Source organism: Hypomesus nipponensis, chromosome 8 (genome assembly GCF_054491055.1).
Source record: "Hypomesus nipponensis isolate SF chromosome 8, ASM5449105v1, whole genome shotgun sequence".
NCBI classification, from domain to species: domain Eukaryota; kingdom Metazoa; phylum Chordata; class Actinopteri; order Osmeriformes; family Osmeridae; genus Hypomesus; species Hypomesus nipponensis.
In genome coordinates, this window is record NC_140368.1 from 10740001 (window position 1) to 10767034 (window position 27034).

General features: G+C 50.3%; 1 protein-coding gene across 1 annotated transcript in view; it reads left to right on the top strand.

Moving 5' to 3' along the window:
* arhgap21a (Rho GTPase activating protein 21a) overlaps positions 1–27034 on the top strand; it is a 40828-nt gene that overhangs the window by 9512 nt on the left and 4282 nt on the right. The window contains 21 exon segments of the mRNA XM_084703842.1: positions 1895–1987; positions 8768–8846; positions 9684–9738; positions 12279–12302; positions 14265–14840; positions 14842–16291; positions 19510–19656; positions 19778–19880; positions 20034–20076; positions 20705–20824; positions 21226–21525; positions 21635–21699; positions 21821–21957; positions 22181–22323; positions 22942–23100; positions 23195–23273; positions 23512–23585; positions 23686–23775; positions 24095–24220; positions 24432–24473; positions 24836–24941. Of these exon segments, the coding sequence (XP_084559968.1) occupies positions 1895–1987; positions 8768–8846; positions 9684–9738; positions 12279–12302; positions 14265–14840; positions 14842–16291; positions 19510–19656; positions 19778–19880; positions 20034–20076; positions 20705–20824; positions 21226–21525; positions 21635–21699; positions 21821–21957; positions 22181–22323; positions 22942–23100; positions 23195–23273; positions 23512–23585; positions 23686–23775; positions 24095–24220; positions 24432–24473; positions 24836–24941 (4011 nt within the window).

Here is a 27034-nt window from a genome sequence, read left to right on the forward strand (position 1 = left end):
ACACTGAAAAGAATCCTAGCAAGCAAGGTACTCTAATGCAGAACTCAAACTAGATAACACACACACACGCAGGGCCAACGCTGTCTGCATGCTGTTTTGATCCTGGCAACGGCTTTAGGCCGGGGAAATATCCACAGCTTTAGATACAGAATCCAATTCATCCAGCTGCAGGACTGCAGACTTCCAGAGTCCAGTTCAGCCTGAGCGAGGGGGTGGGTGGGGGGGTTAGTGGTGCTGCAGGACTGCAGACTTCCAGAGTCCAACCAGAGAGAGGAGGCTGGTGTTGCAGCAGTGGGAGGCAGAGAGACCCACCTGCTATACTGCTCTCTGTATGTCAGCTGTGATCAGACCAGCCCACAGCGTGTGAGGGAGCAGATTGACCTCCTCGCAGAGCCAGCAGCACTCTCTCCTCCAACTGACAGCTCTTCCTTACTGTCTGTGTGTCCTTTAGCGTTAGCGCTTCTCTACTGGACGCAGGCATGTCTTTAGCGTTAGCTTGCCGTGGGCGGCTGCTCTTAAAGCCCGCAGAGATAAAGAAGATTAAAAACGACCCGTCATCATCCACAACCGACATCATATGTCAACATCCGGCACACATTTCCAGCCGGAGATAACCTGTGATTTCCCAGGGTTCCTAGTGGCTGGCGGCACTGTTTGGCGAGCGTGTCACGCTGAACCGCATGAAGGTGAAAGGGAACAGCTTTACCCTTGGGGGGGGGGTTCTCCTGCATGTGAGGAGAAGTCGTCTTTAGGAGAGCCTTGAGCGCCCTCTGTTGGATTGGTGGAGACCTGCCTGGGAGAGTTAGTCTGGCTGGTGGGGGGTCGGTAGTGCAGGTTCTTGCTGGGGGACGTACAGAAAGGGTGATGTTTTACAACATCTCTGCTGTGACGGTGCCCGGGAAACAAGATCACGCATCCCTAAAAAACGTGAACGTCATGGCGATGAATCGGTTGCCTTAGCGCTCTCCACCACCAGAGGGTGATCCGGTCCGCTAGACCTTCCACCCAGGCAGAGAGAGGGACGGAGGAAGAGCAGGAGAGACGATTGGAGGAATGGAGTTAGGGGGGGGGGGGGAATGACACATATGCAGAAAAGAAAAACAAAATCTGCCAGCTAGGCATAGAACTGGATGGGGAGGGCGGGTGGGTGGGGAGCCGTGCTGAGAGGGACAAATGCACGAGTGTGGACAAATGCACGAGTGTGGACCTTTCACTGGCCGAGGTCATCTGGCTCTGGACATGCTGGACACCTCGTCACATTCGACCCTGATGCACCTCTAATTGTTGAATGTGGAGCCTGTGCTGTCTCATTTAGCTTTGCAGCAGTGTGTGTGGCCAGGACAGCCACCAATGTTAATGTGAAGAAACCTAATCAATGCAAGGCCTGTCTGGTCCTCAGAGCCAAAGTATGCTAGCTAGTTCTGCCCCCACACCTCTGAAAGTAAAACAGTGTGCTGCTGTATCTAGCTAGCGCTAGCTCACAGTGTGCTGCTGTATCCAGCTAGCGCTAGCTCACAGTGTGCTGCTGTATCTAGCTAGCGCTAGCTCACAGTGTGCTGCTGTATCTAGCTAGTGCTAGCTCACAGTGTGCTGCTGTATCTAGCTAGTGCTAACTCACAGTGTGCTGCTGTATCCAGCTAGCGCTAGCTCACAGTGTGCTGCTGTATCTAGCTAGTGCTAGCTCACAGTGTGCTGCTGTATCTAGCTAGTGCTAGCTCACAGTGTGCTGCTGTATCTAGCTAGTGCTAGCTCACAGTGTGATGCTGTATCTAGCTAGTGCTAGCTCACAGTGTGCTGCTGTAAGCTTGCTGGCAACTCCAGTGGCCCAGATCTGATACCACAGTGGCTCTTCCTCTGTGTGACCTTAATGTGCGTTGTGCTCTGTCGTTACCAGGGAGACAGCGGAACAGGCTGGAGCCAATGGACACAATCTTCGTCAAGCAGGTGAAGGAGGGAGGCCCCGCCCACGGAGCTGGACTCTGTACAGGTAACGCCAGCCAGGCCACGCCTCCCACACTCTATCTCCACGGAGACCAGCCCGTGCTCCAGTTGGCAGGGTGTGAATAGCACGAGTCATACTTCAACTACGTTTTTTTTTTATAATGAATAATTCTATTGTGTTTTGAAGTCTGATTTCCCTTCAGATTTGTCCAGGAAGCAAAGTTACTGGAAACTACTGAAGGCTCTGAAATAAAATATCCACTTCCTTGTTCATTGGCATGACTAAACAATGCAACTCATGCAGTTCCTTTTACAGAAACCACCAGAACAAGATGTAGGTTCCAGAAAACCCTGGCAGTTTTTAGACATTGTTTTTTTTTTTTTTAAACAATGTATTTATTGTTTTCCAGTTTGCAAGTCATATCAAATTGAATAACAACAGAGCAATACACAGCAAACATTTTCACCCTGTTCCCCCACCCATAATAATAGTGTAACTAAATGTTAAATTAAAGACAGATAATAAAAAGAAAATAAAAAGAAACATAAAAGCATATTTTACACATTGAATAATGGGTGTTTTTTGTTGTTGTTTTTCCTACTAGTCAATGTACATAATCAGATAGTTGTCCTACTCCCCCAGAGCCTGTTCTTGCTGGAGCAAGTTACCAACATTAGTATTATGCCTTAAGAAGTACCTAAAAGGTCCCCAGGTATTATCAAAAACATTTTGTTTACGTCTAACAATATACGTTATCTTTGCCATTGACATGTTTGAGGCCATTTCTTTAACCCACATACCAATTCTTGGGCCATCAACACTTTTCCAATTAAGAGCAATTATACGTTTAGCTTGTAATATACACATATCTATGAATCTGAACTCTTTGCTTTGTAGAAGTGGTATGGTAGGATATAAACCAAGAATAAAAAGTTTGGGATTCAATGGTAATTTCTTTGATAAAATTTGATCAATCATATTAACAACATCTTGCCAGAAGGTTTTCACTTTCCCACATTCCCATATACAGTGAAACAGTGTCCCCCTTGCCTCATCACACTTAATACAGGTATCAGGAATATTATCATTAAACTTATGCAATTTCACAGGAGTTATATATGTACGCATCAGCCATTTATACTGTAGGAGTTTTAGGTTGCTGCTGATTGACTGCCTCTGTGCCTCTTTACAAGCCTCTCTCCAGTCTTCTAAAGATATTTCCTCCTCTATATCTTCATTCCATAATCTCAGTTTTGATTCTGATGATTCAATAGATCCAGACACAAACAAGTCATACAGAGTTGAAATTAAACCTTTGCCATAACAGTGTCTAGTGACTGCTACTTCTAATGCAGAAATGGTCGGTATATCTAATGAATGGTTTTGAGATGAAGATATAAAACTCCTAAGCTGAAGATATCCGAAAAAGTTATTATTTGGAATGTCATATTTGGTAGATATTTCCGCAAAAGACATAAACACTTCATCCTCCTCCCTGTACATGTCTTGTACTTTCCCTAACCCCTTTTCAGCCCATAGTTTAAATCCTCTATCCTTTAGCCCTGGTTCAAAGTTGGCATTACCCCAAATAGGACTGAAGCGTGAATGGGACAAATTTATATTCAAATATTTGCAAGTGTCGAACCAAACATCAATCATATTCAATATAATAGGGTTGTCTGTATTTTTCTTCAGATATTTACGGCCTGCTGAGTACAAGTACAGGTGCAATGGTAAACTCGGTTTAACAGAGCAGGATTCCAAATCAATCCAAGCAGGGGGATTTCCGGAAGAGAAGTAAAACATGATCGACCGCAGTTGAGCTGCCCAGTAATACCATTGGATATTTGGGCATTTAAGGCCGCCTCGATCATATGGTAGATAAAGTAAAGATAGACGTAATCTGGGACGTTTATTTTGCCAAATAAAGTTGGTAAACAGTTTCATGATTCTTGTGAACAAGGACGAGGGAGGGGGTAGGGGGATATTCTGGAACAAATAAAGAAATTTGGGGAGTATATTCATTTTTAGAATATTAATCCTGCCAATCATTGAGATAGGTAAGGATGTCCAACGCTCTATTGAAGAAATACTAGTCTTGCAGAATTGGGTCATAGTTTATCTGAGCAATCTTATTCACCTCAGGGACAATTTGTATTCCCAAATATGTAAAATTATCTGTAGACTTGAAAGTAGAAGCATATACAGGACTATTTTTCCTCTCTGTTTCATTAAGTAGCATTATCGATGATTTTGAGTAATTAACTTTATAACCGGATATTTTTCCAAATGTTTCAATAAGACTTAAGAGCGCTGGGATAGATCTATGTAGATTTTTAATCATTAATATTACATCATCGGCAAAGAGCGCTATCTTATGTTCTAAATGACCCTCTCGAATTCCATAAATATCGCTATGTGACCTCACCGCTATAGCAAATGGTTCAATTGCAAGGATAAAAAGCAATGGCGATAAAGGGCTCCCTTGCGGGCAACTTCGACAGATGTTAAAAGGTTTGGAAACCTTACTATTAGTCAAGACTTCTGCAGTAAGCCCTGTACAAAGCAATCTAACCCATTTAATGAATGTACCTCCAAAGCCAAATTGTTTTAACACCTCAAATAGATAGGGCCATTCAACACGATCAAAAGCCTTCTCTGCATCAAGTGAAAGTAAGGCCGTGTCTGTGGCCTCTCTCTGACTGTATAAAATATTGAGCACTCGTCTGACGTTATGAAAACCCTGTCTCCCTTGAATAAACCCATTTTGGTCTTCCCCCACCACCCTAGGTAGAAGATCCTCCAATCTTCTTGCTAAAATTTTACAAAGTATTTTTGTGTCTGAATTTAGAAGGCTAATTGGACGCATATTTTCACATTTTGTATTTGTTTTCCCTGGTTTTGGAAGTAAAGTGATTAAGGCGCCCCTCATAGATGTGGGGAGAAGACCATTCTCAAAGGATTCCTGAAACATCTCCAAAAGGGGTGATATTAATTTGGTTTGAAATTTTTTATAGATATCTATCGAAATGCCATCTGGGCCGGCCGATGTAGCAGCCTTCATACAGCCAATCGCTTCTGCAATTTCCAATACAGTTACATTTTGATCTAATGCTCTACTTTCTTCTTCCGAAATTTTGGGAATATCAAGGTTGTCTAAGAATTGTGTCTGCGTGTCCAGATTAGGAGAACACTCAGAGCTGTATAATTTCTCATAGAAGACTCTGAAGGTCTCATTAATCTCTGTCGGGTCCTCTAAAGTCCTACCACTTGGGGCTTCAATACAATTAATAGATCTTTCTGTTTGTTGTTGTTTAATGCGCCATGCTAGAAGTTTTCCGGGCTTTTCCCCCTGATCATAGTAGGACTGTTTGAGTCTCATTAAATCAGCAGCTGCTTTGTTAGCTGCCAATTCATTGTACTGAGATCTAAGCAGTAGCAGTTTTGAGTGTACATCCGTAGCTATATGTCTGTTATAGTAGATTTCTGTTTCCAGCTTTTTAATTTCCTCATCTAATGTCTTCATTTCAAGTCGTGTAGCCTTTTTCTTTGAGCTAGTGAAAGAAATGATCTGGCCCCTAATAAAGGCCTTGAAAGCCTCCCATCTTGTACTAGCAGAGGTCTGGGACTTGTTACATTCAAAATACAGGTCTATTTGTTTATCTAAGAAATCTACGAATGTGGGATCCGTAAGCCATCCCGGTTGAAAACGCCATTTTGGGGGATCATTCACTAATTTAGTATCTTCATAGGTCAAGGATACAGCTGCGTGGTCAGAGAGGACTATACTACTATAATGACATTCATCAATTTTGGAGACAAGTAGTGCTGAAACTAAAAAGTAGTCTATGCGTGAGTGAGTTTTATAAGTGCTAGAATAGCAGGAATACTCTACTGCATTTGGTTTACCATGTCTCCAGATATCCAACAGATTTAATTCCTTCATAAAATGGTGTAACGCCTTTCTCGACTTATTGTGAGTATCATCTAAACCAGTCGACCTGTCTCTTGAAGAGTCTAACGTGCAATTAAAGTCACCAGCTATTATGTATTGTCCGGGGAAATTTGATGCAGTCAGAAATAAACTATCATAGAATTTAGGGTCATCTTCATTGGGACCATAGACATTTATCAAAGTTATGGTTTCAGATAATAGCCTGCCCTGGACCATAATATATCTACCTGCAGAGTCCTTAACTATATTTTGTACCCGTAATGGGACAGATTTATGAATTAGTATCATAACCCCTCTAGCATGAGTGGTGTAGGGAGCAGACAACACTTGACCCTGCCATCTTCTTGTTATTTTGGAAACATCCTCACTCAACAGATGTGTTTCTTGTAAAAATATTACTTTTGATTTCAAGGATTTTATCCTGCTCATTACTTGTTTCACCTTTGTAAGTTTGTTCAGACCCCTACAATTCCACGATGTAAATTTTATCTTACAGCTATCCGACATTAAATCCAATATGTATTAATGTATCCTTAGGAACCATTTTGGTAAAGTACATTGACAAACCACACCCGAAAATAAGAGAACAAATAATAACGTAAAACAAAAAGCCCCCACCCCCACCCCCATACGAACCTGAAGTCCATGCGCTCTGAACCTCCCCTCCCATCCCACACTTTAAGCTAACGATAAAGCGAGTTACTAACTTTTCCTTCCTTCTCTTAAGCTCTAACTAGCTTTCTCATTTTTCCTGAATACTAATCACACATAACATAAGTAATGTAACATTGAGCTATGCAACATTTGCAACCTGTAGCCTGGTCACTAGACATATTATAAAGTAAAACCGCCTGAACACATTTAACACAAACCTGAAACCCGCACATGCAGGCTGGAGAGCGGAGAAAAGGGCAAAAAGTTCTTAGCCTAGCCACATAAAATCCACGATGCGTTGTAGCCTACGTCCAATAGGGCTAAACCAATGTCAACTCTGTCCAATGTGTGCTCCCAAGTTGACGATAAATGTCACTTCACCTTACCAGTGTTTGGGTGCTTAAACAGTGTCTCTCATCCAAATTTAAATCCATTGTCCACAAGAGTAACGTTACATTTTAACGTATGTTAGCCATAACAGCCTAAAGAAGTGATGCTCAGTCCTGTCCGTGTCAAAGGGATAGGCTAAACAAAAACGGAACAATAATAATTTCGTGGAAATGGCTACAAAATAAAGTAAATTTAGTAAGGCTACTGTGTTACTTTCCTGTCGGAACCTTTCAGCGGCGAGCCCGACTCAGTCTTTAGTTCAAAGGGATTGAATAAAACGGTCCACCTCTGCCGGAGTTTGAAAGGCGTGGGATCTCTCTTTGTGTGTTACCAGAAGCCGGGCTGGAAAGATGATTCGGTGTTTGTGTATCCCCCTGTCTCGTAGCTTCTTTCGCACCTCATCGTATTCGCGCTGCATCCTGTGCACACCAGCAGAGAGGTCCACATAAAAACGAACCGGCTTATTCTGGTACAAGACCTGTCCCTTGGTTCTAGCTGCCTTCAGTACCCGCTCCCTGTCTTTAAAGTTCAAGAACTTCATGATTAAAGTCCTTGGATGAGCCGTGCGAGAGTCATTGCTTGGCGGAGCGCCTATTCTATGAGCCCGCTCCACCACCAACCCCTCTCGTGGTTCCATGTTCAGAGCCTCCGGTATCCATTTCTCCAAAAATTTAGTTGCATCCTGACCCTCAGTCTTCTCTGGTAGCCCCACCAATCTCACGTTGTTTCGCCGACTTCTGCATTCCAAATCATCAACTTTGTCAGCAAGGCTTTTGACTGTGCTTTCCAGTTTGCTAACTTTGGATGTTAGCTCGTTAACGTCATCTTCCGCATCAGAGATCCGTTGTTCGGCATGCTCTATGCGGCCTGTGCAGTCCTGTATCTGTTTTTTTACATCCGCAATTGTTGCTTGCACTCCATCAATTTTTTTATAAAGTCCACTTTTCAAGGACAATATGGCTTTCATGATATCTTGATTGCTATTCTTGTCTGGATCTAATATTTCGTCGTCTGCTTCGTCAAGGTCATCCTCGTTAGCCATATTGTCAATCTGAATGTTGCTAGCCTCCTCGACCTCCAAATGTTCGCCGTCTTGTCGTGCTTTCTTTTTCTCTTTCTTTGCCTTGTCTTTAACATTTTTTCCTGACATTTTAATTGTGGATACTCTTATACACGTGTTGCGTGACTTTTGACAATATTTTGATTAGTATTGTAGGATTAAATTACATTCCAGCAGTAGAGCTTAAAATGTGCGACCTCCTAGCACCTCGCCATACCCGGAAGTCCGTTTTTAGACATTGTTAACGGCGTTGGCGCTAGACTAGACGAATGTGTTACTGGAAATGTTAAGTGGTGGGATACAAGCTCTTGGTTTCCTTTTATCAGCAGAGGTTCCTCCCGGGGGGGGGGGGGGGGCGGAGGGGCGGTCTGGTGTTCCCCCCTTTATCTCTCTCCCCCCCCCCCCCCACTCCCTCCTACGCTTCCTGTAGATGGCATCATCAGAACTCTTGAATGAATGCAGATCCTGAAACCATCCCCGCTCTATAAACAAGCTGCTCTATAAACAAGCAGCCGAAGACACTGACACCGCTACTCCTGTGCGATCTCACCCTGCCCTATCCAGACTCGGGCCGCATCCTCGTTCCAGAACACACTGAGAACCGCCAAACATAACCACACCTGAGGACGCGAGAGCCACTGTTCTGGCAGGAGGGGCCTTGAGAGGTTCTCTTGCTGCGTGGCCCCAGTCTGTGGCTGCTGATCACTGGAGAACATGGGAGAGCGTAGGCTGACGCAGTGTTCTGTTTCCCTGCTCCTCCCTCCAGGGGACCGTATCGTCAAGGTGAACGGAGAGAGCATCATTGGAAAGACGTACTCCCAAGTGATAGCCTTGATACAGAACAGGTAAGGAACCACATTACCCATAACACACCTCAGGTATGTAGGAAGACGCCCGTCTGACGAGCAGCTCCACGTCACATGGTTGGCGTGCGAGGGACGTTTCTGTACCTGTAGCGATGTCCCAAGAGCATTTGTTTGGATGGACTTTGGTGTTCATGTGGTGTACATCAGATAGCGTAGCTCAGACAGGAAGGCTCAGCCCTGGTCAGATCTCCAGAATGATCCATAGAGTGGAACAGGAAATCGCTTGCTCCAATAAAGTTATTTTTATCAGTAATACACTTTGCCCCCTGGCAGTGTAGCTGCACTCTTTTGGGAAGCTAAATGAAGTCACGGAGAGCAAACTGCATCCACATCCAAAAGGGTTCAAACCTCCAGTGAAACAGTACATAGGCAGTCAAGTACATACAGGATTGACTGTTTGCTGAAACGGTGACGCTTATACACTCACCTGTTAACTCTCTCCTCTCCTTCCTCTCATCTCTCATTCCTCTCCTCTTTTTGTCTCTCTCTCTCTCTCTCTCTCTGTCTCTCTCTCTCTCTGTCTCTGTCTCTGTCTCTGTCTCTGTCTCTGTCTCTCTCTCTCTCTGTGTCTCTCTCTCTCTCTCTCTCTCTCTCTCTCTCTCTCTGTCTCTCTCTGTGTCTCTCTCTGTGTCTCTCTCTCTGTGTCTCTCTCTCTCTCTCCTGTGTTTCTCTCTCTCTCTCTCTCTCTCTCTCTCTCTCTCTCTCTCTCTGTGTCTCTCTCTCTCTCTCTGTGTCTCTCTCTCTCTCTCTCTCTCTCTCTCTCTCTCTCTCTCTCTCTGTGTCTCTCTCTCTCTCTCCTGTGTTTCTGTCTCCCAGTGACACCTCATTGGAGCTCTGTGTGATGCCAAAGGATGAGGACATTCTGCAGCTGGTAAGCAGAGCAGACCCGCCCCTGCACGACCCCTGCTTGACCCCTGCATGGCCTCATGTCTGGGGGCGTAGACGACACTGATCACCAAGTAGTACAGGAACAGGGTTAAGTGACAGTCAGCCTGGACATTCCACCAAGGAAGTAGGGGACTGCTAGCCGGTAGCCTCGTCCGCTGTAGAGGGACGGCTGTTTGACGTGTCTGAGTGGACTGATACCCTGAGGAGATTAGGTAGACACAGCGAGGACCAAGGTCTGGACACCGCCGCCCGTAAGACTGTCATCTTTGGCTGAACATAGCTCGGACCATTTCTGCCTCGTCTATCGAACGTCTCCCCGTGTCTGAGGGAAGTGCAGTCTTCCTCTCAGCTTGCTCCGGCAGTGCATTAGCTCTTAATGCGGCCGCTCTCTGTTGAGCGAAACCACTTCTCTCTGTTTCTCATGGATTACCTGCCAGCTGGGGTTTACCGGCCAGGAAGAAAGAGTAGAGGGGAGGGAAAAAGGGAGGGAGGGGAGAGGGAGAGAAAAATGAGAGGGTAGGCGGGGGAAAGGGAGGCATGAGAGGCAGGGAGAGATGGAGAGAGAGACGGGGGAAAAAAAGAGAGATTAAGAGGAAATGGAGCACACCTTTTTATCCCCCACACTGAACCCCCGACATCCGCCTTCAGGCATACCATGACAACATTACCACCACACACACACACGAACGCACGCACGGCCCAGCCAACCAGCGCTGTTGACCTCCTGTATGCTTGTTCTGTGGAATAGAAGCCTAGACTGACTGGAGCTCACAGCGTCATGCTAAATGCACAGATAGCTAGCTAGGCCCAAGCTTGGTAAAAGCTGCAGTACAGCAACTTGCCTCTGGCACGCTGGAAAGCTTTCCAGCTCTGATTATTGCCTTGGGCACTTGACAGCAATTCATGCTAAACAGGCTAACACAAGTCACATCAGTCTGATGGTGAAATGTGCCAGCATTCTGTGGGCTTTGTAAATTCGCCAAGATGCCATCTAGCTGATTTATGTCCTAATTCATGTGCTTCTCCTGTCCTTGACAGCAACAACAATGGCCGGGTTTCCCAGATTCGTTAAGACGCTTAGAGCGTCTTAACAAATCTGGGAAACCCGGGCCAATGTCAGGTTTTTACCGAAAGAAATTACCACAGGAGAGACTAAAACAGTAGACTGTTAGACAAGCTTTTCTGTGTCTTTTCATACGCCCTCTTCATGCCACAGTATGGACTATAAGGAGACGCCCCCCACCAGCCTCCTTCCTCCTCCTCCTCCTTCAGTGAGCATGTACGCCAGTGGTCTTTAACCCTGGTCCTCAGGGCCCACTGTCCTCCGTGTTCTAGAAGTTTCCCTGGCTCGGATGAATGGGGTCGTTCTGGAGCTCAGCAGATGACACAGGCAGGCTGGACGCGGGACGAGGCCCTGCGCGAGCACACAAGCTCTGACACACTGCAGGTCACACAGCTCCTGTGTCACGTGACCTGGCTGTGTGTGTGACACAGGAGCCTCCCTGCAGAGAATGAATGGAGAGAGAGAGTGAGTGAGTAGGAAGTGATGGATGAGTGGAGGTACACATGGACTGATGCCGAGAAGGGGTGCCCACAAGGACCCGCCGGTGTGTGGGTGTGGGTGACCTGCAGCGGAGGACTTGCTCGCTCAGCCGCCCCACACCAGAGGGAGAGAAGCTGCAGTCAGCTGACTCCTGAGCGTGCTGTTTACCAGAGAGCACAGCCTGGCATGGAGGGGGGGAGGAGGGTAGGGAGGGGGAGAGAGAGAGAGGGGAGGCGAGGGTGGGAGAGAGAGAGAGAGAGAGGGAGAGAGAGAAGGGGAGAGAGAGAAGGGGAGAGAGAGAAGGGGAGAGAGAGAAGGGGAGAGAGAGAAGGGGAGAGAGAGAAGGGGAGAGAGAGAAGGGGAGAGAGAGAAGGGGAGAGAGAGAAGGGGAGAGAGCATGAAGTATGGAGAGATGAGGACAGTTTATGGCTGCCTTTAGATCAAACAGAAGCTATATGAAGCGAGAGAAAGAGCGAGAGGGATAGAAAGGTCTAGAAAAAAAGAGAGGGAGAGGCATGGAGCAGAGGGAGAGAGGGAGAGAGGGAGAGAGGGAGAGAGCTGTGAGGATCCGGGGCTCAGTGTACGCTGACAGCGGTTGGATGACAGGCGGGAGGAGGTGGTGAAGGGCGGATGACGGTCGCGGGCAGGACGGCGCCCGGACTCATCCCTGGGTTTCCAAGGGACACAGAGGTCACGCAGGTGGCGGGCAGAACGTTCCTCCTCCTCTCCTCCTCCTGGGTCTCTCCCTCCTGCCTCTGTACATGGTGCCTCCAGCGCTCACACAGAAGAGAGTATTTTTAGCGCACGCCGGAATACAGTAGCAGAAGGAGCCATCCGGCTCCCCTCAACCAACAGTCCACCTCGGGTTCTCCCATTTTACTCATCGGTATTCTTCTCTTTTTCCCCCGTTCTGTCTGTCTCTCTGTCTCTGTCTCTTTCTTCCTCCTCTCTCTTGCTTGCATCTAATCTGGGGGCTGCAGTTTTCCAGGGACATCTCTGCTCTGGTAAGAAGGGACACTAACTCTACCTGTCATTGGTAACACGTTGGATCCAGGTGCTTGTAAGAAGCGTTATTTATGAAAGCTTTTGTCAGTTAGTAAGTCTTATTAACACATTCATGTTAATAAGCATCTTTTAAGAGCCTTAATACCTATTAACTTATCTCATGATACGATAACCCTAACATTAGCCATAACCCTTACTAATATTATTGCAACTTGTATCGTCGTATTATCAAATATTCATATAAATATGCATTCTGCAGGGGTTTTTAATACCTATTTAATAACTAGCACCTGGATCTAATGTGTCACCCATTGTGTCTTGGCCTCTCATAAGTGTTTGTGTTCAGTATGTGTGTCGTGGCCCATGTCACCGTCCAGCTGGATGTGATGTCTCGGTTCTCTCACAGAGCCAGGCACTCGTCCAGGGCTCTCTGTGTCGGAGAGCCGTTCCTCACCGCATGCCTTGTGGCTGGCAGGGAGTTAAAAGTTCCAAGAGCGAAAACATCTGAAGTCGATCCCGCCCTCCACTGTTTGTCCGCTTCTTATCCGACATCAGCGCGGTGCGTGTGTCTCCGTTACACCACCGTGACTTATGCAAATCGGCGAGGGGAAGGGCAAGCGTAATCCGACACTGCAAGGTGGAGCGTCATCGATTAAAGTCCAACTCTGCGCTCTCTCTCTCTCTCTGTCTCTCACTCTCTTCCCCCTGCTCACTCACTCGGAGCTCCCAGAGAGCTCCCCGCTCCAAGATGCAGACGCACAGCACACACACTCCCTACTGGAGCTGAAAATCCTCAGGAAAGAAAACGATACTATTTCTGGTTGGTTGCATCCCTGGGGCAGACAGTGGGCCAGTTTCCCTGGCAGGGCTGGATGTTATTTTGAGTCGTTTCTGCTGGCGTCCCGCGTGTGCCAGGGGAGGGAGGGTGTCATGCTGACCGAGGTAGAGTTAGCGGGCCGGGGCAGGAGGCGGCCTCCGTTCAGCTTCTCCTCCTGTCTCCGTGTGGGCAGCGCACGCCCGCAGGTGGGTAAGCCTCCACCTGAAGCCTGCCTCAGGGCTTATTCTGGGCCTTGGCCCTCTGCCCTCTTTCTGCCATCTCTCTCTCTTCTCTCTCTCTCTCTCTCTCTCTCTCTCTGTCTCTCTCTGTCTCTCTCTGTCTCTCTCTGTCTCTCTCTGTCTCTCTCTCTTCTCTCTCTGTCTCTCTCTGTGTCTCTCTCTGTCTCTCTGTCTCTCTCTCTCTCTCTCTCTCTGTCTCTCTCTCTTCTCTCTCTGTCTCTCTCTCTGTCTCTCTCTCTGTCTCTCTCTTACTCTCTCTTTATGTACTTCTCTCTTCCTTCTTCTCGCTCCCTTTCTCTCTTTGTCTTCCCTCTCGCGCTCTCTCTCTCTCTATCTTGCTTTCTCTCACACCCTGACAAAACACACATCTGTTTCCCAATCAGATTTTTTTTGTAGGTGTATAACTGGAGGTCACACAACCTCTTAATCACTGTCCCTCACTATTGGATGTAGAGAAGGTCTAGGGGAGGGGGTTGTTTTGTTTTGTGCCTTCCGATTACATTGTCTGAGTGATTGGGTAGGTTTATGAGCGTATTTGATTACACAGGCTAGAAGGTTATGTGTCGTGGTAGTCTAACTATGTTATGCTAGCAGTGGTCTAACGCTACAGGGCCAATTTGACAGAGAAACAGGAGTTGTATTACTTCCCCTGTCCCTGGTCATTAATTTGTGCACAGCTGTGTTCTTAACACTGGCAGTAGTCCAGTTGAGTATCCCGAGGATTGGATGTGATTGGTGCAGTGCTAGCGTGCTGACATCATGTACAGGCGACGGTGCAGTATCGCAGTGAACGAAATCCCCCCCCCCCCTGTCCAAGATCCCGAGCCGTGTTCCCTGAGGTGTTATGTCATGAATTCCTGCTCCTGCAGCCGTAGTAACCTAACGCCCCCTGTGTATTCTCCCAGGCCTACTCTCAAGATGCATACCTCAAAGGAAACGAGGCGTACAGCGGGAACGCCCGGAACATCCCCGAGCCTCCGCCCATCTGCTACCCGAGGATAGAGACCAAGGCGTCGGGCATGGCCCAGGCCCCGGACGCCTCCCCCTCCCCCGCGGCGCCCCAGGGCGCCAGCAGGCGGCCGCCGTCCAAGCCCAGTCCCTCGGAGGTGGGCTACCGCCTGGAGGTCCCCGTGCCCCCGGCCCCCGGCCCCCCCAAGACCCAGACGGTGGCGTGCGTGTGCAGTGAGGGCGTGAGGACGCCCGCGGCGGCGGCGTCTCCAGGCCCGGTGGACAGAGGCTCCCGCTCGCTGCGGGCCGGACCCAGCCACAGGACAGAGCAGAACCGGTACCCTGTATCCCCGGAGACCGCTTCGGCCCGACCCGGCCCTGGGAAACCAGGGAGCCCTTCCCTGTTCCCCTCCTCCCCAGGGTCCAGGCCCGTCTACCCTGACACGCACCCCTCGCCCTCCCCTTCCTCGCTCCGAACCCCCGTCACGCCCGCTGGGGGCGACGCTTTCACCCCTACCCCCTCGCCCTCCCTCTACTCCCCCTCCCCCCTCCCGTCTCGCCATTCCTCTACTCCCCCTCCCCCCCGCCCCCGCCACGCCCACCCCTTCCCCCCACAAGAACATCGACTGGCGCAACTACACCACCTACAAGGACTACATCGACGCCAGGCGGCTGCACACCTACGGCTGCCGCACCATCCAGGAGCGCCTGGACAGCCTGCGGGCCGCGGCCAATCCCAACGCGGCGTACGCCCAGCAGGCCCCGCCCCCCGCCGGCGCCCAGCAGCGCGTGGCTTCCGGGTCGCAGTTCAGGCGGAGGAGCGCCTCGCACGACCGCGGGGCTTGGGCGGGGTCAGGAGGGGCCGTGGCCGTACCGCTCCGCTCCGCCTCCCAGGAGAGTCTGGGAGGGGCCGTGGTGGACCCGGGAGCCACGCCCATAGACTGGTCCCGGAGCTCCTCCCAGGACGCCCTGCCCTGCTCCACCCCAGCGGGAGGGGCCAAGCCACGGGCTCGCTCCTGCGACTACCTGGGCAGGCAGGGGGAGGCTGGGGGCTCGGCGCCCGGGGAGAGAGGGGGCGTCGGGGGACGCTCCCAGCTGGAAGACAGGCTGCTGCTGTTCCGGGGGGAGGAGGCCAGAGTCAGCAGACAGGGGGCGGTCCTCAGAGCTCTACCCCAGCCACACAGGACCTCGGCGGGGGTGGAGGCAGAGGGGAGAGGGGGTGCCGGGGCAGGGTTGGCAGTAGTCGCTCCGGCGTTCTCTAAAGGGGCCTCGGAGCCTGCGTTAACCTCCAGGACGGACAGCCTGACCCACACAGCCTTGCCTGCTCCGAGCAGGCCCTCTCGACTACCCGTCAAGAACCCCCCTGCGGACCCCTCGCCTGCCCCATCCCCCGGCAACACCCCCGGCAACAGCAAGACCACAGACCCGCTCAAAGACCAAAGACACATTGCCATGGGCAACCACCTGGGCCACGCCTCGCCCCTGCAGCGCCTCCACCTCAGGGGGCGGGCCGACAGCCTGCAGGAGGGCAGGCAGGGGGCGGGGCTCGGCCTCAGGTCCTCCTCCTGCTCCGGGCCCTCCAAGACCCCCGTCCAGAAACAGCTGCAGGCCGGCCCCGCCCCCTCCGCCCCCAACGGAGCCCTGACCCTCAGGCCAAAGGTCAAAGAGGGCGGCTCCGCCCTCCCGGTTCGGACCAATGGGAGTCCGGGGGAAGGTGTGGAGGGCCTCGACGCCACGGTGGTGGTGTTGAGGAGGGAGCGGCTCTCCGGGCCGACGCCCCTCAGACACCCCTCCTACATCCTGGCCGTCAACGACCACGAGGGCGGGGCGGCGGCGCGGCCGCCGTCCAGGGTCCTGGAGGCCGGGGGGTCGTGGCTGGCGGGGGAGGCCCAGGGGGAGGGGCAGGGCAGGAGGCTGGCAGACCAGAGGAAGGCTTCCTGGTCCAGTAACCTTGGCGACTCGCTGGACTCCATCCCCTTCATTGGTAAGAGCCACGCGCACCGTGCACTTCCTGTTTCTTCCCTTCCTTTTGTTACCGTTACCCGCTACCATGACGACAGCGCTCTATAACAGAGGCTCTAGGGAAGTGGGGGCATAGTTTATGTGCGTTTTTTGTTCTGTTTCTGTGTGCTTGTGTGTGCATATATGAATCCGATCATTCGGTGGCACACAGCCAAACAGGTAATACGAGACAGTACGCAACATCTAGCCTAATCATTGGAGGGGATCTTGCTAGTGTATGATTCAGCCTTTATGAACACTGTCGCTGGTTCCTCCTGCCTTCAGGGAGGTGTGGGGGTGTCTACTGTGTGTACAGTGTGTGTGTGTGTGTTATGATAACATGTTAATCCTTATTGATATTGTCTCCTGGATGGGGTCCTGGCTACAAGCAGGCTGTTAAGAGGATTGTTGTTCTTGTCTTGTTAGCTCGCGTGTGAAGACATGACAGCTGTGTATGTGACCCAGAGACAAGCGCTGCTCTGTCCTACAGCACCGTACACTGAGAGAGTGAGAGTGAGGGTGAGGGTGAGGGTGAGGGTGAGGGTGAGGGTGAGGGTGAGGGTGAGTGAGACAGACAGACAGACAGACAGACAGACAGACAGACAGACAGACAGACAGACAGACAGACAGACAGACAGACAGAGACAGAGAGAGTCAATGGACAGTATTTTTCTGATTTGATGTCATCTTCAGCCTCCTATGGCATTGTATACTGTAGGGTAATTTCAAGGCAGTGAAACGAGAATTTGGATATTGTCCTGTTATCACAAAATACACACAGATATCAAGCAATCAAGCTACAGCACAATGACTTCTACTGTGTGTGTCCTTTAAGTTAGACACTGTTTAACCAGAACAACTTGTCAATGTGTAGCGCTTTAACACTTTGTAATGACTGAATAGGGTGTCGGTTCAGTCATAAGTCAAAAGTTAGACACTTCAACGAGAACGTCTTGTCAATTCATCAAGCTTTACAGCGCCTAAACACTTATTAACATCTGCCGTTTGAGTCTGAAACATTGCTCCATGAAGGCAGCGAGGAGTGTTGGTTTTGGAGAGCAGGGTATGTTCTGTTCCTCCTGGGTTTGGACAGGCGGAGAGCTGGTGTGTGTGTGTGGGTGTGTGTGTGGGTGTGTGTGTGGCACGTCTGTGGAGATGTTGGTAGTCTTTGACTGACTTTCAGGGAGCCATGCTCTGAGAGGTCAAACCCTTTTGGCATCTTGACATCAGGTGGGGGGTGATGTGACACTGCTCTGCAGGGGAAAGTGATGGATTCACCTTTTAATATGATACTCGCGCATACACACACACACACACACAGAGCATAACAGAGAGACACACATTCGCACACACACGTCTATTCAGAAAGGTTATTTTCATCTCAATTGCTGTTGAAACTGGGAAACGTGATAGCAGTGCTCTCCTAATGGTGTGTGACATAGCAGAGAACATTCCTGCAGTGACCCCCTTCTCTCAGGTTTCAGAATAACCTCCACCAGCCCTGCAACAGCAGCTGAACAGTATGTGTCTGCTAGACATGCTGAACTGCACCGGGAGCTGAATAGGCCTCTGAAGCTGTACTGTACAATGCAAATGTTCGAGATGGTTCCTCGACCACTCAAGAACGTTTGTTTGGTTTTTCCCCGTGAGAACCTCAGATGTTCGTAATTACAGGGCCAGACTTTCGGAGTTGTCAGATGGGAATGGGTATCGAATTTTGTTTGTTTATGCCGTTTTATTCATTTATTTGTAATTGACGTTGAGGTATTTGCTTTAATTAGGCTCGGCTGTGGTTCTTGTGATTCACGTGTTTGCCGACGAGACAAACCCAGCCTGACCTTAACCACCCCATCACCTGGGGTCGTTCCCTTGACAACTCACCCTCCTCTAGTCAGCAGAGATCACCACCCAGGGGTTATTTACCTTCATACATAGGAAGATATCTATCTATACATGTAAGAAAGGCTGCATCGCTCCTTCCAGGGAAATTCGAAGTCTGGTTGTCGAGGGAGCGATCTGGGGGGTGGTGTTGAGGGCCTGGAAAAGAAAGTGGCATGTGGCAATCGGGTTAGTGAACCAGTTCAGATGGTTCATATTCATGTGAGCAGTCGTATGGGGGGTGTTGTGCTGCGGTGCGCGCAGAAATGTAATCTCCAGGACTGCTTGTTGTTTTAGCAGGATTTGTGTGTAGCGGCGTCGTGGGCGACACTCCTGGGAGCTCGCTGGAGCTCAGGCTGCTGGGGTTCAGAGCGAGTTACGACACCGAGGCATGATCTGACTTTAGCTGAGAAGAAACCACTAGCAATCTTGGTAACGGTCCAAAACATTTACTGGAATTCCAATCACTCTTTCCCGTAGGTGTTTTGATGAGCATGTGTGTGCTCTTATAAAACTCTTGGAGAAGGAGCAACACAGGAGGCAGAGAGAGAGAGAGAAACAGAGAGCTATGAAGAGAAAGATGGAGAGACAGATCCAGAGACATTTACAGTAATATTGTAACATGTTGCGTCAGAGCTGATGGCTGTGTGGCTGCAGGGGAGCTGGTCTTAGTCACCTGTCTGTCTGCCAGGGAAGCACAACTGGAACCATCCAGACCAGGTTCACCACTGCTCGTTTGTTCAAGGGTTGCATCTCTCTGAGATACAGTCCGTCATCGTCTGAGATGCCAGCTCACCTCCCTACTTTGTGTGTGTGTGTGTGTCAGGATGTGAAATACAGTACGGGTACGTGGTACATGATGCGTCTGTTATACAGTGTGTGCGTGAGGCCATTTGCGTGCATGTGTGTGTTATTCAGTAGGTGTGGATGAGTGTGTCAAAGGTGTAAACCACAAACTGCAGTCTAGGGATTTGCAACATCCTACCGACAGACTGCCATGAACACACCTCGCTTGTCGGTACAAGCACTGTCTCTCTCCTAATCTATACAGACTGTGTGTTTAGAAACCGCTTATCTGTAACATTTGTATTTTATTGCGGTCGCTTGCTGCGTGAGTTTGTGTCATTAAGGTGAGATTAAAGAGCCTGTCTCAGAGACGAGGGCTGACTGGGATCTGAATGTTCTGGTGTGATGCAGAGCCAGGCAGAGCCAATCCAACCACTTCCTGTTCGTGTGTGCCGACATGGGAGGGAGTTATTAATCATGACGGTAGCGGTATTGGCCGGTCAGTTCTAGAAGTTTCTGTGTGTCACCTGTCCCCAGATGAACCATCCAGTCCCAGCATGGATCTGGAGGCCACTCACATCACGGCGTCGGCGGTGATATCCGCAACCCCCGTCATCACCACCATCTCCCCCAGCCCCACGTCGCCCTCGCCTCTCATTCGTCGACAGCTGTCACATGACCAAGGTGAGGGGCCGTCCCATTCGGCAGTCCGTTCGACACATCGAGTCATATCTTTTGACGCGGCAAAGTCGATGTGATTGGTCGTCATCTTCTTTTTCTGTGTTCCTGGTGTGCCTCCTTCTAGACTCTTTGCGGCTCACAATCATTGACTCGGATTCTGGTACCAAAACGGAGCGCTCCAAGTCCTGTGACGAGGGCCTGGATAACTACCGCGAGGAGGGCCTCGGGTAAGACCTTCACTGGCGAGACCACTCACGGGCCGACAACCACACCCCGATGACATTCCCTGATTCCTTTTGAGGCTTTATTGCCGTGTGTACGGAACACTGTTGTTGTGAGGGTGAGACCGCGTGTTCATGTGCCCGTGTGCTTCTCTGTAGGAGGTCCATACAGGAGGTCCCTGGGCTGAAAGGCCTCAGGAAGGTGAGTCTGACCGTCGCACCACTCTGCCAACACAACACAAGCCTCGACCCTCCTTCGTCTTCTCCTCCCCCCCCCCCTGTCCATTCCTCCTAGCGTTCATTCCCGTCTGGATCCACCCCGTCTTGGTTGTGATCTGCCTGTTCTGGGGGTGAGGTTGGGATGAGTGCTCAGCTCACCACCCCGAAGATAACAGGCGCCTGCCTGAGGGACTGGTATAGATAGTCCTCAGAGCGCTCATATGGAAAGCAGGGCCGCCTGGAAAACCAAGAAGGACGCCTTTGTATATCCAGGGGCCCTAGTTTGAATGTGTTTTCTGCGTGTACTGTGTGTTCGACCTGGCTGGGATGTAACATCTGTAGCCTTGTAGTTCTGACTTGAACCTTTGTGCGAGACCAGAATAACCCCCACAAGGATGGTAAGCTAGCATGGCTATTTCTAGGGGGTTAGGGTTTGGCTTAGTGTTGGATTAGAATGACAGTATGGGTTTGTTAGGGATCGTTTTCAGGTTCAAGTTAGAAATGGCTCGGTTTAGATTAGGGTTAACTGGATTTTTAATAGACTGAATTCTGGGTCCCACAAGGACAGATAGACCAAACTCTGTGTGTGTGTGTGTGTGTTTGTGTTGTAGGCAGTGGACCGGTCTTCTGAAGACTCTGGATCCAGGAGAGATTCTTCCTCAGATATCTTCAGCGACGCCACCAAGGAGGGCTGGCTGCACTTCAAGCAGCTCAACTCGGACAAGAGCAAGGTGTGTGTAGCGCACACACACCCTCACGCAAGACCTGTCCCGATTGAAGTTGTGTGTCAAGGAAAACCTTCAGGCTAACGGATGTGGTTTGTAAAGTAGTAGTGACACAAGGAAAAATAACCCTCTGGTTTCTGTCATATTTAATGACTGTGTGTGAGTGAGAGAGAGACTAATAATAATACTGTAACATGTTGCATCAGAGCTGCAGGTGGGCCGGTCTTAGTCACAGAGAGACACCTTAGTCAGAGAGACCTTCATGCTGTTCATCAAGCTCTCAGCCCAGATGGATCAAAGCCATGTCAGTTAGACACGTTGTGTGATGCAACCCTGTCTCTGTCTCTCTCTGTCTCTATCTCTGTCTCTCTCTGTCTCTATCTCTGTCTCTCTCCCTGCGACTGCAGCGGGCGGGCGGAGGGATGCGTCCGTGGAAACAGATGTACGCCGTGCTGCGAGGCCACGCCCTCTGCCTGTACAAGGACAAGAAGGAGGGGCTGGCCCACGCCAACGCCCAGGCCGAGGCGGAGCCCCAGCCAATCAGCATCAAGGCCTGCCTGATTGACATCTCCTACAGCGACACAAGACGCAAGAACGTGCTGCGCCTGACCACGTCGGACTGCGAGTTCCTGTTCCAGGCGGAGGACAGGGAGGACATGCTGGCCTGGATCCGGGTCATCCAGGAGAACAGCAACCTGGATGAGGAGGTGAGGACACGCACACCTCTCTAGAACATTCCAGAGCATCACTTCTGCATGACCTCTGACCTAATTTCTCTCCTTCCCCCCCCGTCCCCGTCCCCGTGTCTATTTTTAGAACTCTGTCTTCACCAGCCGGGACCTCATCAGTCGCAAGATCAGAGAGTACAACACCTTGATGAGGTGAGCGGGAGGAGCCTTGCTTCCTACACACACACACACACACTCTTGCTGAATCTATCTGATCATCTGTTCATCTTACCGTGTGTGTGTGTGTGTGTGTGTGTGTGTGTGTGTGACCCAGTCCGACAGGCAGTAAGACAGAGCCTTCTCCCAGACCGTCACGTCAGTCTCTCAGCATCAGACACACTCTGCTGGGGGGGAAGCCAGCCTCCAGCCCCCTCTCCCCCAACACCGAGGACAGGAGGAACATGCACAAAGGTAGCACACACACACACACACACACTATTTCATGGTACAAAACAAGACACGTTCTCTTTCTGTTTACACGTATATGATCTATAAGGATATGTGTGTATCTGTCACCCAGAGTGGGACTTCACACAGCACGAATTCCTCTTTGTTATTGCATTGTAAAACCCGCTGGTTGTTGTCATGTGAAGAATATAAAACTGGCGCGTGTGCGTGTGCGTGTTCCTCCTAGATGACACGAGCCCGCCCAAAGACAAGGGGACGTGGAGGAAGGGCCTGCCTGGTCTGATGAGGAAGCCCTTTGAGAGGAAGGCCTCTCCAGGGGTCACGTTCGGGGTGAGGCTGGACGACTGCCCCCCTGCCGTCACCAACAAGGTACCACTCCACTTGGAAGGAGGAAAAGAAGGGGTTTCCATAGCAAGTGAAGTGTGTGTTTGAGACAGAGAAGGATCGCTTCCTCACTGATATGCCGATTTTCTATACATACGTGAGGTTGTCTCTTGCTGTGGTCAAGAGGTCACATAGCGGGCCTTTGACAATACACATATAGATCAGGGAATGTGCTCTGTTCAAGAGCAACATGCAGAGAATAGTAAAAAAAAACGGAGTCCTGACGCATCCCCTGTGTGCTGTTTCTCCTGCATGAAGTCGTGGAATGTGTACCGTTTAAGGGCATGTTCAGGTGGTTACTGTGTGGCCCAGCTCATGGGCCGTGTGAGAGATGTTTCTCACTCATGCCAACCACTCTGCCCGTCGTGGTGACCTGATCCGAGCAGCTCGATCTAACACACAAAGTCAACTCTTTTCATTGTGGTGCTTTCCTGGGCCCACCTTCTGACAGAAAACCATGGAACACTCAGTGTGTGTGGGGGGGAGTTCTGGTGTGGACATACACTGCAGTATCAATACATGGATGCTTTCTGCCACGCGTACGCTGTGGAGCGAAGCGCCGGTACTTGCCTGACCAGCGCCCGTGTGGTCCTGCCCCTGCAGTTTGTCCCCCTGATCGTGGAGGTGTGCTGCCACCTGGTGGAGGAGCGCGGCCTGGAGTACACGGGCATCTACAGGGTGCCCGGCAACAACGCCGCCATCTCCAACATGCAGGAGGAGCTCAACAACAAGGGCATGAACGACATCAACATCCAGGATGACGTGAGGCGCCTCGCTCTCTTTTCTTTCGCCCTCTTCCTCAGGCTCTCTCGTCCCCTCTCCTTTTCGAAACTCTTTGTCTTCCTCTCGTTGACAGAAATGGAGGGACCTGAATGTGATCAGCAGTTTACTCAAATCCTTCTTCCGAAAACTTCCAGAACCTCTATTCACTAATGGTGAGAATTCTACCTTTCATCTGAAGTCTCTCTACGTTTGTCTTTGAATATGGAGCTAGTTTGCCACCCAGTGGGCACATGTTAAACCTACACCTACTCACAAAGAAAAGTGAGTTTATTGTAGAAAATACTAGAACATTTTTGTTCTAGTCGTTCAACGTTTTTGAAATGGCTAATACAAAGTTAGTATTGTAATTTAACCATAGTAAATGTTGGTATTTTTGTCTTTGCCATGTAGATAAATATGCAGATTTCATAGAGGCCAACAGAACAGAGGATCCAGTAGAAAGACTGAAAGTGTTGAAGAGGCTGGTGAGTTTGAACAGACGCATCCTTCCTCATCACCGCACTGGGACTCATCAGCATGCACCGCAGAGGATGATGCCATCTCTCTGCCACCCTTTCCCTGCAGCTCCACGAGTTACCAGACCACCATTACGAGACCCTCAAGTTCCTCTCAGCCCACCTCAAGACTGTGGCGGAGAACTCGGAGAAGAACAAGGTACGTTCACAGTGTCCGACGTTATGTGTCATTGGGCAAGGCACTTCACCCTACTTGCCTCACTTAGAATGTCCCTGTACTTACTGTAAGTCGCTCTGGATAAGCGTGTCCGCCAAATGACTAAATGTAAATGGAATCTTTCCTAGAACTGTGGCTAGGGACTTGTTTAGTATAAAACATGGAGGGGTTGGGATGTTCGGTCGTTCTGGGGGGTTTGGGGACGCTGCATTATTTGTGCATCACGCAGCTCACCCAAACAAATATCTCATTTTCTGTACAAAATCCAATATTGATATTCCCTGTTGTGTCTTGCTGTCAGATGGAACCCAGGAACCTGGCCATCGTGTTTGGCCCCACCCTGGTGAGGAGCTCTGAGGACAACATGACCCACATGGTGATCCACATGCCTGACCAGTACCGCATCGTAGAGACCCTCATCCAGCACGTGAGTTGTCCTCCCTCCTGGACTCCTCTCAGCTTCGTCACCACACCCAGGGACACCGGCTCAAGTAGCAACGCTACGCTAATGCAGCAAGGCTAAATCCTTAAAGTAACAGTTGTCGTGGTATTTGGTGGGGTTACAGTACCGCTGGTTATCGTCAGGCTTTGGTTTGTTTCTGTGTTAAAGTAACGGCATCTCCTTTGGTCTCTTCCAGTACGACTGGTTCTTCACAGAGGATGGTGACGGAGAGCCTGTGGTAGGTGTACACAGCAGGCTGGGAGGGAAACAGCTATTCACAAAGGAATCGCAATTCAGTTTTCTAGCAAATCACACATTTCAAAAAATGATTTTCTACAATTTTTTTGGGATGTAAGCATATATTGAATCGAAATTTGATAGCAAATTGTGAATCGATTTTAAATCAAATTGCGACCCCAAGAATCGATTTGAATCTTGAGGTACCAAAACAATCCCACCTCTAGCAGACAGCATCCCTTCCTGTGACCACGTCACAACCCATCTATCTCTCTGTGGAAGAGCTTTAATCACATCCTCTCGGCGGAACGTTCCGGCCTAAAGCGTCCCCCTTGTGTGTGTGTGTGTGCGCGTCTCCCGCAGACGTTGTCCCGGCAAGAGAGCGCGGTGGAGTCTCAGCCGGTACCCAACATCGACCACCTGCTCACCAACATCGGCCGGACGGGAGCCTCGCAGGGGGAAGTTTCAGGTAACGTGTGGTCTGGACCACACCAGCACTGTGGTGGGTCAACTTTCCTCTGTCTAAGCTAGCTTGGCCCCGGTCGCCACGGCCGCCACGGCGAGGCCGAGTCCTGTGTTTCCTCAGCTGGGATTCAGTCTGTGTCATGCTGTGAGCTTATCTTGATTGAGTCCAAGCTGGCTTCCTCTCTGAAGCGCTTCCGCAGGCTTCATTTGCTTTTGACATGACGAGATTGAAATGTTTCTGGCTTAATCGCGACTCCTGGCGCCTGTGTGGGTTTTGGAGGCAAATAGTCTTTGGTCTTTTCTCCAACTGGGTTTCATCGCTCCAAATGGTCAAAAGGCCAAAGTAGTTTGTCTCACCCCCCCCCCCCCCGTTCATTTCTCTTTGTTTGAGAACTTGGTTTCTGTTTCTCCGTTCGTATTCTTTCAGCTTCGGAAGGTTCTTCCGTCTCTCCTTTCATTTCTATGTTCGTCTTATCCTTTCGCTCCTTTTTACCCCTTTGTTTCTTTTTAAAAATCCACCGGGCTGTCTCTCTCCCCCCCCCCCCCCCCCTCCCTGTTGCACTAACACGGCATGTTCTTTCCCAAAAGACCACCAAAGCGAGGCACAAAGCCAAAGACGACCCTCTGATCCCTCTGTCTGTAGTGAGGCTCTGTCGGGTGTCGTAGAGGCCGAGCACTCACACATACATGATCTTGACACAGGCCACGTGGGAGGAGCCTATCACACCGTGATGTCTCTGATGGACTCTATAGTGTCCGTGATGGACAGCTGGGACTGTAGGAAGAAGCAGGACTGTTGCCCTCACTGTAGCTGCCTAGTCTGCCGAAACCCTCGCGTCTCCTGAGCGCCCAACAGAGAACCAACCAGAGAGGAGAAACAGTGAGGTACAGGTGGGGGGGGGGGGAGGGGGCGGAACGAAAGGAAAAGCCCTTCCTTCGGAGGCGGACGCAGAGGGCATCGGGAGGCGGTGGCGGGGGTGGGCGGCGGCGTGCAGGGTAGCGTCCGTACGGCGGGGCAGGGTTGTGGATCAGAGCATGCCTGACGCCGTGGTGCCTCTCTGACAGCCTCTCCCTGCTGTGTCTCCTTCACTGTCTCGCAAGCTGCCCGCCGGGAGAGATAGCCATGGTACTGTATGGACCCTTAGATGTCTACCTCACCAGTCAACCTGCACTCACACACACTGCGCCCCCCCATCTGTCTGAAAGGGGCGTGGCGGGGGGCTTGGCTATGTCACAAAGGTTCTAGTCACAGTCGAGTACAAATTTAGTGTTCCTTTTTTTGTTGGGTGAAATGCATTACAGGACAGCAGTTGGTTCATATCAGGGTTTTCCCTTGCTGACCATTCTCTCATGTAGTGTCCTCTCTGTCCATAGCTAGCCCCTCTGTGACCCCCCTGTCATGTCCAGCCCATTGGTTCGTTCCATAGCCGCCTCTGTCGTCACTGTTGTCATGGCGGCACACGCCACCATCCTCTGCATTCTGTGCCGTCTCATCTAGAACTCTCTCTTCTTCTATGTCCCGCGAACCTCCCATCCCACGCATACACACACAACACACAGATCTAGCTGTGAGTGTACGATGAGGGAATGAACGCGTTAGGTCTCCTTTCAAAAGTCCTTTATTTTTTTGTTGGTCAGATGAGTAATATAGCCACATTTGTTTTTGTTTACTACGTAGAATGAAACCCGACAGAAACTGATAGTGTGTTTCTGCATGGCACTCTCTCCATCCTCCTTGTCACCCACCTGCTGGTGTACATCTGGGTCTCCCTTCATCCCCACAGTTGCACTCAGTATCCTGACGTCTGTCAGTGTCTCCATAGACCAGTAGCCCACTGTCCTTCTGGATAAGCAAGCGTGCGCTGTGGGATGTGTAAACAGTGAAAACCCGTCCATGCATACCTGTACACAATCAGAGGGGTGTGTGTGTGTGTGCGTGTGCGTGTTTGGGAAAGAACGCCTCTCTGAGGAGGCCTGGTGATCTGAGTGGACTGTGGAGTCCCTGGGTGTGCATGGCCTCTGGGCTAACCCTGTCACCCTCCTAACCCTGTCACCCTCGCCCAGGACCATTTGTGTTGTGTCTCCATCTACCATGCT